Source organism: Vombatus ursinus, unplaced genomic scaffold, assembly GCF_900497805.2.
Source record: "Vombatus ursinus unplaced genomic scaffold, bare-nosed wombat genome assembly UNPS02014932.1, whole genome shotgun sequence".
In the NCBI taxonomy this organism is placed as follows: domain Eukaryota; kingdom Metazoa; phylum Chordata; class Mammalia; order Diprotodontia; family Vombatidae; genus Vombatus; species Vombatus ursinus.
This window is the reverse complement of record NW_020954710.1, coordinates 11,453,506-11,468,537: the sequence shown is the minus strand read 5'-3', so window position 1 is coordinate 11,468,537 and position 15,032 is coordinate 11,453,506. Positions and strand designations below refer to the sequence as shown.

Genomic DNA, 15,032 nt, shown 5'->3' with positions numbered 1-15,032 from the left:
GTAGACATAATAAGTATTGCCACATCTCACTTTAATAGGGATCAGGAAAACTGAGATTCCAGTAGCTTAAATGATAAGCCCAAAGTCACAGAGCTAGTAAAAGTCAGAGCCAGGATTCAAACACACATCTCTCTCTTGACTCCAAGTCAAGTGGACTTATCCCACTAAACCATGCTGATTCCCTAAGCCGCTACTCTGATCATCACTACATCACTATGGTGGGGAGAGGATTGGGGTTGGGGTCAGGAAGAAAGACCTGGGATGACTCCTCCCTTAGACACTTACTAGCTAGGACAAGTAGTTTAACCTATTCTCAGTTTCCTTATGAGTAAAGGAGGTTTCTGTGACCTCTAAGACATCAGCAAGCAGCGCTATCTCCACCATTGCTACAACCAGCATCACGGTAATCATTACCACCATCCCTATCCCAAATTGTCATCCCCACCAACATGGTTATCAGCATCTCTCACCACCCCCACCATAGCACTCATCACCATCATGGTGATGACCTGGTTTCACCCCATGGCTCTCTCCTCTATTAGACCTCACTAACTCACCCCTCACCCACAACCTGTTTCAGAGGCCTATCAATTTTGCCTTCTTTACCTTCTCTGACACTGCTACCCTCATCACCTCACACCTAGACCACTGTAATAATAGCCTACTGGTGGGTCTGCCTGACTCAAGTATCTCTCCACTCCAATCCATTCTCCATTCAAAGTGATTTTCCTAAAGTGCAGGTCACTGCAACCATACTCAGTAAACTCTGGTGGCTTCCTACAACCTCCAGGATCAAATATAAAATCCTCTACTTGGCATTTAAAGTCCTTCATACCTGTAGTACCCACTTCACAGGATTATTGTAAGGTTCAAATGAGATGACATATGTAAAGTACATATAAAAATGTGTGATTATATGTGTGTGTATGTATGTGTGTGTGTGTGTGTAAAGCAAACCTTAAAGGATCCTATAAATGGAAGCCATTGGAGCAGAGATGGGATAACTAATCTGGGGGGGACATTGTGGACGAAATTCCTGGCTCGGGTCAGAGTTGAGTTTGGTGTCCTTTGAGACCCCTTGCAGTCTGGGGATTCTGGGCAAAAAGGGTAACTCACTTGAACCGTTCTGGAGTCAGGAAGTTTAGAAGATGAAATAGCTCTTCAAGGTTGTTCTGTAGGGGTGTCCCTGTAAGCAGCAGCTTGTAGTCAATCTTGTAGCTGTTCAACACCCTAAAGAACTAGGGAGAAGAAAAGGAAGATTGTTCAGGTCTTGGCCCCTCCACTGTGTGCCTGCCTATTAAAGGAGTTGCTTCCATGCCACATCTGGGACCCAGAATGAGTCAGGGTATCGAGAGCATCCTGTCGCTAGTTCCTTCCCACCCTGCCTCCCTGGATAAGATGGCTTACCTTGGACTGGTTATTTTTCAGCCTGTGAGCTTCATCTACCACAAGACAGGCCCATTCGATGGACCCCAGGATGGCCTGGTCAATGGTAATGAGCTCGTAGGATGTGAGCAAGACATGGAACTTGATTTGTGCCTCTTTCTACATGGAAAGAAGGGAAAAGTTTGGAAGACAAAGGCTGAGAGAGGTTGTTCCTACAGCCACTGGTGAGGAGAGAATCATTATGAAAAAGGGGTCCACCTTCTTCAATTGCTGACCAGCTGTCACCAGCAGGGAGATAACCACAAAAGCGGCACCCCCTAGACTATCGGTCCTGCTTCTAACCAAGCCCTCACCACCATCATTGAAGGAAGCATCTCCTAAAGAGGCCAACCAACTACCACCCATAGGTCAAACCACTGCCACCACCTTGTCCCCTGAGACCCTGATGATGACAACCCTGAACCCAAGAGCCTTGGGAATAACAACACTTCCATCCCACCACCCAGAGCCAGCAGCCTAGCCTATAGCCACATCTATTGAAGACGGCCCAGAAAGAAGCTTCTGGTCACCAAATGGTTCAACCATTAGGAAATAAACATTAAAGAAAAGGTATTCCCCTGGGCCCTTTCTGCATGTGTTATCTCTCCCGTTAGAATCAGAGCAGGGACTGTGCTCCTCTTCTGTGTGTGTCCCCAAAACTTGGCACAATGCTTTTATACAGAGTAAGCACTTAATGAATAAATAAATAAATACATGCTTTATTCACTCAGTCAGTCTTCAAGAAATGAGTCCTCCCACATGAATCTTGAAAAAAGATTTAGTTATGGGAAACTCACTATTTCTCCAGGAGGCCCATACCACTAAAATATTTTTGTTATAAGAGAGTTAATTTAAAAAACCAAGAGTACAATTATCCAAGCCAAATAGCCTTTTTTTCATAAGGCAGAACCCCACCCCCAAAAAAGTTAACAAAAGCATTCCGGTCACCCACCCACTGTCATCTTTAGCATTGTTTTCCCATAGAGACAGCCATTGCACTCAGCTTTTTTCACTCTGCATCACCTTATACAGGTTCATCCAAATGATAAATATCATTTTTTTCTCCATTGCATTAATAGGCCACAATATATTCAGTCATTCTCTAGTTGTGGGAATATAGGTGTCCTTCAATTTGTTTTTCTTATTATTCATGGAGCAGCTATGAATATTTTTGCTCAGGTTCTTCCTTTTTCCTTTTTATGATGTTTTTTGCAGTCCATTCCATTTTTGAACCATTCTCCCACATGGGAGAGCAGGGACAGAAAGAAGACCATGGAAATAGAAAAGCCAGGAATGATCAGCGTGGCTCCATATCATTCCTACAGTGAGTTGGGGTTATTAAAATGTAAACAGCTTTCTAAAGATCATTTAGATGAAATCACAGAGAACAGATCCATGAGTTATTATAAGAAGCTAAAATAGTTTGGGACATGTATATGTCACAAACCTTCAGAGGAATCGCCAACCTGTCCTTTAGTTATCCCATCCAAGATATAACCTTGGTGGAAATGTGTTTTACATGATTGTGCATATATAACCTATAGCAAATTGCTTACCATTTTAGGGAGGGGGGAGGGAAAAAATTTTGGAACTCAGTTTTTAAATGAATGTTAATTGTAATCAGAAAAATAAAATGTTACTTAAAAAAAGATATAATCTTGGGCTGGATGGACCATGCTATTGACCCAGTAGTAAGGCATTTCTCTTAATAGAAGCAAAGAAAGATAAAGAATTGATGCACCCTTTAAAGAGGCAGCTAGATGGCCACAGGGGATAGAGTTCAAATACGGATTCTGAAACTTCCTAGCTATGTGATGCTGAGCAAGTCATTTAACCTCTGTTTGCCTTAGTTTTCCTCAGTTGTAAAATGGGTGCAATAATAGCACTTACTTCCCAGGGTTGTTGTGAGGGTAAGATGAGGTAATGTTTGTAAAGAGCTTTGTAAACCTCAAAGTGCTATAGAAATGCTAGCTATTATTATTAAGATAAATTATAACTAGAATGTAAATTTTAAAAGCCACTAAAAGGCTGCTTCTGAAGTCTGGCTAATTATGTTAATCAATCTGAGAACTAGAAAAAATAGGAGAGAGCACAAACTTCCCTACTTGGTCTCAGTGGAGAGGTGGAGACTCTGAGTGTGGAATGCATTATACACAGTTATTTTGTTGGTTGACTTTGCCAGGTCATATCAATAAAAAAAAATTAAAACTAAACTATAAATCACAAAATTATTTACCATTTAATATATATTCTTCAATTTTTTTAATCTTATTTGGGTGTGACTATGGAAAGGATTTCACCAGAACCCTCTCCACTTATGCAGATTGTCACCCATATATGATTTAGTAGCTAATTCCCAAAGAATTACCAGAAGCAGCATTTGAACTCAGAACTTCTTGATTCCAAGCCCCACATTCTATCCACTCCACCAAAATGCCAGGATTCTTAATAACCTGCAATCTACGGACACCAAAAGGAATCCACAGCAAGATTTCAGGGAGTGTGTGAACTTGGATAGGATAAAAATTACATCTTTATTTTCTCTAACCTTTGGTTTCCTTTGTAATCCCACGAGTTTTATTTTGTGCATTTAAAAGCATAATTCTGAGAAGTGATTCTAATCTGCTGGTGATTATAATGAAGAGGGGGTGGAAAGGACCCCCAGGAAATCCCAGTAGAGCTAGATGTCCAGTGAGGTCTCTGGGTTACCAATGGAAAAGAAAGATGCCACGGGGGAATGACGAGGGCTTAAGAAACTCCACATATCACAGAGAGAACATCAGTTGGATTCCCTTTAGTTTTGAACTCAATCCTCCCACCTTCCCAGCCCAAGAAAACCCAAAGCAAAACTCAACAGCTCTTACTTTCATGCGGAAAACCTTCTTCCCACTCCGGATGGCGTTGTCCTCGAAGGAAAACTCGTTCTCCCGGATTACTGATCGGCTCTCCTTGTCCCCAGTGTAAGTGACCACATAAAAGTCAGGTGCCCACATCTCAAATTCCCTCTCCCAATTGATGATGGTGGACAAGGGGGCACTGACCAAGTATGGCCCCTTGGAGTGACCCTGGGAAGGGAGACAGGGCCCAGGTGAGTTTGCCACAATGCCAGTGGCCTTCTGTAAAATCATCAATATCAATCAATCAGAAAACATTTAAGTCCCAAGCACCGGAGCCATATCTGCACATTGGCCACACATCTACAAAGAATGAAGGGACTTAGAAAGAATCTCATCATAAATGCATAGACTCAGAAGGAAGGGACTTCAGAGGCATCTAATCTGACTTTTTCATTCTAAACATCAAGAAACTTGAGAAATGACTTGTCCAAGGTCACACAGGTAGCAACTGAGAGAGCTAAGATCTGAACCCAGGCCCTCTGACTCCAATTACACACTGTACCATACCAACCCTCGGAGGAAATGAAGGACTCACCTCCTTATAGAGGGAATACAGGTACACGATAGTCTGGACGGTCTTCCCCAGCCCCATCTCGTCGGCCAGGATGGTGTCTGTGCCCTGGGCCCAGGAGAACCTCAGCCAGTTCAGTCCCTCCAGCTGATAGGGGTGGAGCGTCCCTCCTGTGGCATCGATGTACCACGGCTGCTTGTCGAACTTGACAGTGGGCTGTGTGGAGAGAAGTGGCCAAGGCCCCATTGTCTACATATTCTCTATCAATCAACAAACATTTATTAAACAGCACTGTGTTGAGAACAGAGGATGCAAAAAATAAATAAATAAAAGGCCAAACAGTCCCTGCCCTCAAGAAGTTTACACTCTAAGCCCCCTTCCTATTACAGCTGTAAGGAGCCCTACATAGTCTGTCTTCCCACTCTGTCTCTGAGGGTGCCCAGTGCAGGAACTCAGACTCAAAGCGACATCTCCACTCTTTCCAGCTTGAGCTGAAGCTTGACGTCCATCCCAACATGAGATAACACATGTAGTGTCCTTTGCAAACCTCAAAGCTTGCTGTCACCTGTCACTGTGGTTATCCCTCCCCTGGGCCAAGGGGCTGATTGTTAAATACATGAGCCAAAGTGGCCTGATACCAGTGGAGCCGTGAACTGGCCCAGCCATTTTGGAAATCAATTTGGAATTATTCTAGAGAAGTCACTCAACTTTCCCACTTCTTAGGTCATAAACTCCAAAATGATCATACAAAGAGAAAGGCCCCACAGATACAAACAGAGAGAAAATAAAGGAGCTAGTAAGGAAGTGGGAACCCACTGATTGGGGAATATGGATCAATCAACCATGGAATATAAAAATAATGGATTCATTCATATTCCCCAGTGCAGAGAAGGAAGATGATGTTTATTTGTTGTTCAGTCATTTTTCAGTGGTATCCAGCTCTTTGTGACCACATTTGGGATTTTCTTGGCAAAGATACTGGAGTGGTTTCTCATTTCCTTCTCCAACTCATTTTATAGATAAAGAAACTGAGGCAAACAGGGTGAAGTGACTTGCCCAGGGTCACACAGCTAGTGAGTGTCTGAGGACAGATTTGAGCTCAGGAAGATGAGTCCTTCCTCACTCCAGGCCCAGCGCTCTACCCACTGTGCTACACACGTAAAGGATAAAGAAAACAACTGAAGGATATAAGAACTCTGATCGATGCAGTAAGCACGCTCAAGCCTTCTGAGCATGACAGCGAAATGAGCCATCCTCTTCTCCACAGAGAGGTGGCAGGCTATGGGTGCAGCATGGGGCATCCATCATCAAACACTAATCAGAGCCAATACACTTGTCTGCTTTGCTTAACGATATCTCTCTGCACATAGAAAGTTTTTGTTTCCTCATCTGTAAAATGGTAATAATAATAGCATCTACCTCCCACAATTGTTATGAGGATCAAATGAGATAATAATTATAAAGCACTTAGCACATGCCTGGCACATAGTAGGGGCTATCTAAATGTTACCTATTATTGTATTATAAATGAGCAGTCATTGGATGTGATATATTTAAAAAAAAAAAGACAGTTTGTTCCCAGAAGGCAAACAAGCTGGGATTAAAATGCTTTGACATCCTAAGGAAGGAGACACTTCAGAAGCTAAGTATGACCCCTCCACAAGTAACAACAAAGCTTTTTAAGGCTTTCAAAGCTATTTTATCTCACCTGGTCCTCAAAGCCTCTTTAAAGGGAAGCATTATTATTAAAACCTCCATTTTACAGAAGGGAAAACTGAGGGACAGATAAATGAAGTGACTCTCTCAGTGTCATAGAGCTAATAAGTCTCAAGAAGGTGATTTGAAGGAACTGTGCTAAGGGCTGGGGATACAAAGAAAATCAAAAGTCAGTCCCTTGCCCTCAAGGAGCTTACATTCTAATTTTAAAGTCTTAGGGAAATGCGGAGTTTAAAACAAAGTTTAAAATTTAATAGATATGGGGCAGCTAGGTGGCACAGTGGATAGAGTATCGACCCTGGAGTGAAGAGGACCTGTTTTCAAATCCGGCCTCAGACCAGACACTTGACACTTACTAGCTGTGTGACCCTGGGCAAGTCACTTAACCCCAATTGCCTTGCCAAAAAAAAAAACTTTATAGAATAGATGGAAAGTAATCTGATAGAGGGAAGCAGGAAATTCAAAAGAATTTTAAGAGGCAGATGTGAGGATGGAGGGCATTCCAGGTATGGGCAACAGCCAATGCAAAGGCACAGAGATAAGAGAAGAAACTGCAAGGGGACTGGTGTGGCTGGATGGTGGAGTCCCTGGAGTGGGGGAGGGGCCAGAATGTAAAGACCTTTACATGCCACACAAGGGACTTTACATTTGAAGCCAGAGGGTCCTGGAGCCAAGTTCAGCCTATCCATTATTATCCGGATTTTACAGAAGATGAAACTGAGGCTCAGAAGACCAAATGATTTGCCCATGCTAGTAAGCATCAGAGGCAGAATGTGAACCCAGGTCTTCCCGTCCCCTGCCACCCCCTCATCCCCACTACTCCCCTTCTGCCCCAAACTCACATCCACTAAGGGAGTCTCCGGGGGCTTTTCCAGTTTGTCATCTTTCAGTTTTTTTCCCTTCTTGTTCAGTCTCTTGGGTGGTCTAGAATCTTCTCCTAACATCAGCTCCCTAAGAGAGAACATGGATGATAAGAAACAAGCAGGAGAGAGGCAGGGGTGGGGTTAGACTCAGAGAGAGGAGAATCCAAGCAGCGCTGGTGGCCAGAGGGGCCCACAGCTGTACCAGAGCCCCCGGCCCCCAGCCCAGGCCTCCGGAGCTACCTGTGGTTCCAATAGCCTTGCTTCAGGTTTTCATAGTAGGGTATGTCAATGTCATCAATCTCCCAGGTACACTGGTCATAGGGGAGATCCTTCCATTTGATCAGGTAATGCACGTCCCCCTTCTTGTCAAAGCTGCAACAGAACCAAATGGCATGTATGTTTGCTTCCCATCTGAGTGGGTGTGGACACAGGGGCTGGAAGAGGGGCCCGACACTGAGATTTCACATGAGCACAGGGCTTTCCAGTTTATAGTACACTTTCCAACTCTGATTTTCTCAATAGCCCAAGGGATACAGGAACAAATTTAATTAAGCAAATGTACACTACTATCACCTTTAGAAGGCCATGTAGATAGAATGCTAGATTCAAATCCTGCCTCTGGCATTTACTAGATGTATGACCCTGGACAAGTCACTTGACTTCTATGCCACAGTTGTAAAATATGGAGGTTGGGGTCAATGGCCTTTAAAATCCCTTCCACTTCTAAATCTGTGATCTGACCACCCTGTGATTTAAAGCCTTTAAACCTTTTGAGACATCACTTTTCCTCATCTGCCAAATGAAGGATTTGGACTTGTGGGCCTAAATAACTGTAGTATCAACGTAAAATCTTCTGTGAAAATGAAGAGACTATGTGAAATGATCTCTAAGGTCCCTTCCAATGACCCAGTGAATGAATGAATGTCGGTAGTTGGGTAGCACGATGGATAAATGCTGAGTTCAAATCCTGCCTTAGACACTCACTTTAACCATGTGACCCAGGGCAAGTCAATTAACCTCTCTTCATCTGTAAAGTAGGATAATAATAGCACAGACCTCGGACCAGATGAGATAATATGTAAACCTTAATACCATCCTCATTATCCTTAGCGTTAGGGACATTCATTTGAGGTTTTCTTGGCAAAGACACTGGAATGATTTGCCACTTCTTTCTCCAGCTCATTTTATAGATGAGGAAACTGAGGCAAACAGGGTGAAGTGACTTGCCCAGAGTCAGAAAGCTAACAAGTATCTGAGGCCACATTTGAACTCAAGTCTTCCTGACTCCAGGCCCGGCACTCTCTCTATTGCACCACCTAACTGCCTTCTCTTTATCGTTCTCCAGTCTTCTTCATCTACATCTGGCCACTGGACCCAGATGGCTCTGGAGGAGACAGTGAGGCTGGTGACTTTGCACAGCCCCACCTCACTTCAATTCAATTCACTTGCAAGTCATGGCATCACCTTCCTGATGTCATGGTCCTCTTTGAGGACGAAGGACAAATAACAACCCCATACTTGGCATTCATCTCCTCCCTCCATGCCTTTGCCTAGGATGTTCAAGGCTCAGCTGAAATGCTACATCCTTCATGGGGCCTTTCCTAACCCACACCCCTAAATGTTAGGGTACTCACTCCCCAATTCTGACTTTGGCTTTTTGTTTATTTTGCACATATGTTATCTGGGCCTGGGTTGTTCCTTCCTCCCCCTAGTAAAGTATAAGCGTCTTGAGGGTAGGGCCTATTTCAATTTTGTTTTTCATATTCCCTAGAACAGTGCCTGGCAAAGAGTAGGCACTGCATTGATTGATTGATTGGTTGATTGAATCAAACACCAGGCAATGTCTCTTTGTGACCCAGTGACACTGGGGGCCTCTTACATGTGCCCAAAATGCACGTGACACAGGCTTTCAAGATTCATGGAAAGAAATTAATGGCTTCCACAGAAAAGCAGAGACAGGTGAAAATGGTTTACATGAGTAATGGTTGCACCAAGCCCTGAAATCAATAAGGGTAAGACTGATTGCCTTGTGACCAGGGAAATTTATGGATTTTTCAATAAATAATTAGTAGTTATCAGGACTTTGGGGTAATATATTTTGGGAAAATTCAACTGTCCAGCTTTGGGATGGGGGGGGGGGATTACAATCTGTGCTTTTAATATGCAATTTAATAGAGGTGAAAATCATGGGTCTTGGTTTCCATAAGTCTTGCTTTTCCTCACCCCCTGGCTGTTCTCCCAAAGAGAAGAACTGAAACTCTTCAGTACTGGGGCATTAAGTTAGGCAAAGAAAGAATTTTCAGGGCAGCAGAGCCCTAAATTGCAATTCTGGTACCAACATTTTAACACAGAGAGCTAAAGGGAGAGACTCAAGATATGGGCCTCTGTGAACATAAGGCCCTAGAATAGGTTATAGCTGATAGACATCTTAAAAAATATTTTTGATTCAATCAGCATTTATTAAGAACTGACTATGTGCCAGGCTTAGTAGGTTCTTAATAAAATAGGTGCTAAGATCAGTTGTTTCTTCTACCTGTTCAACATACTAACAGCACCCTCTAAATTTCAGTACCTTGGGGAAAAGCCCCAGTTGCCCACCCTCGTTATAGCTTTGAAGGACATGAAACCAGGGACTGGAAGAAATGCAAATTTTAGGTGAGGGCAGGTAATGTTTATGGGCCAGGAGAGTCGAACAAAATGAGGGAGTTCAGTTAAACTCTGTTTCAACCTTTCTTCCTAAAATGAATTCATCCAAATGTTTCACAGTGCTGTTCCTTGGCTGTCACACTGTTGAAACCCTCTTCGATGTGATTCAAGATGGCCCACTTTATGTTTAATTTTTTCTTACTATTGACCCTTGTTTTAGAGAGGGTCCAGTGAACAGGGTTACATGTTTGTTTGTAAAAATGAAAATCATAACAGAAGTTACTAGTCACTAAATACGTAACTTAAAATCCAGCTAAACTCTAAACATTTACTTTGCTGTGGCATGTGTGCCTCTCTTCACCCATGTTTCTCTAAATCCTTTCCACGACCTTTTTAATAAATCAATTTTATTTGGAAAAAATTGCATTCACCCACTTCCTCGCCTTGTTAATGCAACGTCCCGACTGTAGGTCAGATGCTGAAGCAAGCATGCACGGAGGCCCCCCCTCCACTCTCTCTGGCCCACTCACCTGTGGTTTAGAATCCGGTGAATCATCATCCACTCTGGCTTGATGCCATAGCGATAAAACCTCTCCTCCATCTTGGCATAGTGAGGGTCCTTACTCTTCCTCTTCTCACTCTTGCCATCCTCATCTCCAGAGCCGTAGTCAAAGGGCGGCGGCTCGTCCATGTCGTTCTTCCTTTGGTAGTTTCGATACATGACCGTGTGATACAGCTCCAGCTGGTCCCCGGGGCAGAGGAGGCAAGGTCACAAAGGCCCCAGAAGTTGGATGGAGACCTCCCCTGCCCAGCTCAGAGAGCGACACCCCTCCCCTGGCTCAGACAGAGATACCTCCTCCACATGCTTAGCCAAAGACACAGAAGCCAAGGGAGAGGTCAAGGGCACCCAAATCTCCCTTCCCACGGATCTCCCCCTTTTCTAAAACTGTATTTGAAGGCGTAGAACAGGCGCTCCTTGCAATTGGGAATTGTCTCATTGTCTGTATTTGTGAATGATGGTCTGTCCAGAACAGTGCCTCGCACATAGTAGGCACTTAACAAATGCTGGTTGATGGATGATGACTGAGCTGTGACAGACAGGATGCATTCCTAGACAGTGGCATCCCGTGCCACACACCCCTTTCCCTTTACTCCCTCTCCCTCCTCCTCACCTGCAGCTCCTTCACCCAGGAACAATGCCAATAGGACAGTCCAGCCCACTTCACAAAGAACTCCCGCTCAGGGATGCCTTCCAGAGGTTTAGGCGGAGGGATGCCCGGGTCGGCATCAGGCGAGGGCAGCACAGTGATGAAGGGGGCAGGCGGCTCTGTCCATTTCCAGTGCAGGATCCGCTGTACTTTCCCTTTCAAGGGAGGACACTGAGGACAGAGAAGGAAAGGGGGAACACCAGCTATTTAGCACCCAGGCCTTAAACATCCCTCCTGAGATCCCAGATAGGAGCACTCTCATTGGACTTGCCCTGAAAAGATCCTGTAACACCTGACAGATGGAAGGAAGGAAGGAAGGGAGGGAGGGAGGGAGGAAGGAAGGAAGGAAGGAAGGGAGGGAGGGAGGAAGGAAGGGAGGGAGGAAGGGAGGGAGGGAGAAAGGAAGGAAGGGAAGAAGGAAGGAAGGGAGGAAGGGAGGGAGGGAGGAAGGAAGGGAAGGAGGAAGGAAAAGAAGACAGAGAGAGGGAAGAGAGAGAAAAGAAGAAAGAAAGGAAGAAAGAAAGGAAAGAAAGAAAGAAAGAGGAAGGAAGGAAGGCTCATCTATTCTACTTTTCTATTATAATCATTAAAAACCCGGACCAGGCACCTAGCAGGTACTCACAAAATGTTTGTCGACTTTATGCCCCAGACATGTATACAGAACTCTTAATGCTTCGGTTGGGGACAGCATGGGGCAGGAGAGGAGAACACTGGACTTAGAGTCAGAGGACCTGGGTTCAAATCCTGCCTCTGATGCTTACTAGCTGGGCAAGTCATTTGACCTGTAGACCTCTGTTTTCCTATCTATAAAATGGGAACGACAATACTACCTACCTCACAAGGTTATACTAAGAATGGAAAGAGAATGATATAAGTAAAAACCCTTTACTGTTATTATTGTTGCTGCTGTTGCTATTACTTTAAGGTACTTGCACACTTTCATTTCATGTTATAGCTTGAATGTTTTCTAAGCACTTTATAATCACAATCGCACTTGGTTCTCACAACACTGGGGGGTAGAAGCCATTATTATCCTCATTTTAAAGATAAGAAAACTGAGGCAAATAGAAGTTAAGTGACTTGCCCAGGGTCACACAGCTAGTCAGTGTCTGAGGCTGGATTTGAACCCAGAAAGATCTGACTCCAGGCCCAGCACTTTGCCCACTGCACCATCTAGCCACCCTTTATCATCCTCATTTCACCGCCTCCACCCCTGAACAAAGCTTTGCAAGGACAATAGGATCACAGCTTTAACAGTTAGAAAGTACCTTCAAAAGTCATGTTGTCCAACTGTCTCCCCCCATTTTCCAGATGAGAAGACTGGGGCCTAATGAGGTAAAAGGGCTTGCCTGAGGTCGCACAGAGGTAGTATTAGTAGCTGAGTTATGACTCTAAGCCAAAGACTCTATCTGACAGACAAGGAAACTGAGGCCCAGACAGTTTAAATGACTTCCTTAAGATTACAAAGCCAGTTAGTGGCAGACCTGGGAAAAGAGCCCAGGTACCCTGGCATCATATCTGGGGCTCTCTCCTCCACCCCATGCTTCTCCCTATTCAGGAAGACGGTCCCATTCCAGAAGCCTCTGGGGGTGCAGGGTCACAGAAACAGGGCCCCTTCCTCACCTGCCCATAGCAGGGGCTAAGTCTACAATGTTCCTCCTTCCTGTGCGAGAGAGTGGGCTCCACTGTATGCCAAGGGTTACCTGGAATAGTACACATCTCTAGAAGCTAGGTGGCGCAGTGGATAGCGCTCCGGCCTTGGAGTCAGGTGGACCCGAGTTCAAATCGGACCTCAGACACATAAAACACTCACTAGCTGTGTGACCCTGGGCAAGTCACTTAACTCTGATTGCCTCATCAAAAAAAAAATTACACATCCCTAGTGTCTTTCAAAGCTTACAAAACACTTTATACAGACATCGCTTCATTTGGCTCTCTCAACAACTTCATGATGTAAGTACTGTTATTATTATCCCCCATTTTACAGATGAGGAAACTGAGGCAAACAGCTGGTAAGGACTTGTCCAGGGTAACACAGCTACTAAGTGTTTGAGATGGAATTTAAACCCAGGTCTTCCTGATTACAAGTCTTTCACACTCCATGCTGCCACGCCAAAGAGTAAGTGCCTGAGATGGAATTTGAACTCGGGCCTGACTCCAAACCCAGCATTCTACATGCCCCACAGCTGATCACTTTAGAGTGAGTCCTCGTATCTATGCGGTCAAAATGAGTCGATCGAGAGCAAGCAAGGGAAATGAAGAGACACCACTCATGGTGCCAGGGTGCCAGGAGGATTAGCTTCCCCGGGGCGGAGGATTTGATTCCTGGCCCTCTCGGGAAGCAGAGACACATGGACGGGACCTTAGAAGTCACTGAAGTCACCCCCTTCCCTCGACAGAGGAGGAGACCGAGGTCCAGAAGTTACACGACTAGTCCAAGGCCACACAGCAAGTAAGTGTGTCTGAGGCAGGATTTGAACCCAGGAAGGGCTCAAAGGGGAAGAAGTAATATACAAGCCAAGCCCAAGTCTTCTATTCATCTTTAGAAACCAGAAAAAGCATAAGAGGATATCAGCAAGAATGAGAAAAATCTTCTGATATCATTTTGTCCACACACACACACACACCCCCACAGACACACACACACATGCACACACACACACGCGTGCACTAGAGGAGATATACACAGGAGGATAGGCAGGGTCCCTGAGGTCCAGGGAGGTGGGGGGGACATAGGGAAGAGCCCTGATTTATAAGCCACCCTCCAAACCCCCTCCCCGCCCCAGGCAGAAGCAGCCCCTGGAATCTGGCAGATGGCCAAGAAAATAACGCATGTCTTCTTCCCCCCATATCTCACACCAAAAATCACACGGTGCGGGCAGCACAAATCACAGCTGCCGGCAGCCGCAGCCCCGCTGGTCCGGAGGGCCACCTCTCCGAGGAGGAGACACATCAGCTAGGAGCTGGCATCTAATCTCGAGATTCTTGTGGGGACTGCCAGGAACCGCACAGACCATTTGTCTCTTCTCCCCAGTGGGAGCCCTTGGAGGGCGGCACGCTGACCGTGTGGGCCCACGTGTACTCAGAGGCACACTTAGTCCTACAGCCACATGGGGTGACAAGGACAGCCTTGTCCCGGGCAACGAGAGACTCCTCTGCCCCGCTAATACCCACAGGCCACACGCAGTGCATCTGGGCGACCTTCGGTCCCCCACCCCAGCACCTCCAAATTGCAGAACATTCAGAAGAGGACCGATGATAAGGCCTGAGGGAGGGGTGATGGACCCAGGGTGCAGAATGAGACACAGACTCTTGGACATGGGCCATATGGGGATTTGTTTGGCCTGACTGTGTATGTCTGTTATAAGGGTTTGGTTTTTCTTTCTGTTTTCCCCAATGCAAGGGGGACGGAGGGAGGGAGAGGGAGAGGAGAGAAAGAAAACAAATACCTGCTCACTGGAAAAAGCAAAGGGTGAAGAGAGAACATGAGGGCTCCTCTTCCCCCGGCAGACACCGAAGTTTGAGCCCCAGAGACCCCCATGCTCTGTAGGAGGGACAGGCCAAATGTAAAAACGTAGCCCAGCTTTATTTACAAAGCTCTCTCAAGGAGTCCTTGAAGCCTTCCAAGAGAGGTGCCTGTCCAGCTGTCCAAGCAGCATTTCCCATCAATCATTACAGAGAAAAATGATAGAATCAGAGGAACAGGCCCTTAGAACATGGAATGTCAGAGCTGGGAGGGCCCTTAGAACCCAGAATGTCAGAGCTG

The 15,032-nt window shown here is 45.4% G+C and overlaps 1 protein-coding gene across 3 annotated transcripts in view; it reads right to left on the bottom strand.

The window, feature by feature from the left end:
* CHD5 (chromodomain helicase DNA binding protein 5) overlaps window positions 1–15,032 on the bottom strand; it is a 148,745-nt gene that overhangs the window by 51,909 nt on the left and 81,804 nt on the right. For all 3 annotated transcript variants that reach the window (XM_027843956.1, XM_027843954.1, XM_027843953.1), the window contains 8 exons: window positions 11,231–11,437; window positions 10,589–10,800; window positions 7,653–7,784; window positions 7,392–7,500; window positions 4,858–5,049; window positions 4,290–4,490; window positions 1,408–1,545; window positions 1,117–1,238 (listed from right to left, as the gene is read on the bottom strand). In XM_027843956.1, coding sequence (XP_027699757.1) covers window positions 1,117–1,238; window positions 1,408–1,545; window positions 4,290–4,490; window positions 4,858–5,049; window positions 7,392–7,500; window positions 7,653–7,784; window positions 10,589–10,800; window positions 11,231–11,437 — 1,313 coding nt within the window. The remainder of the gene's footprint in view (window positions 1–1,116; window positions 1,239–1,407; window positions 1,546–4,289; window positions 4,491–4,857; window positions 5,050–7,391; window positions 7,501–7,652; window positions 7,785–10,588; window positions 10,801–11,230; window positions 11,438–15,032) is intronic.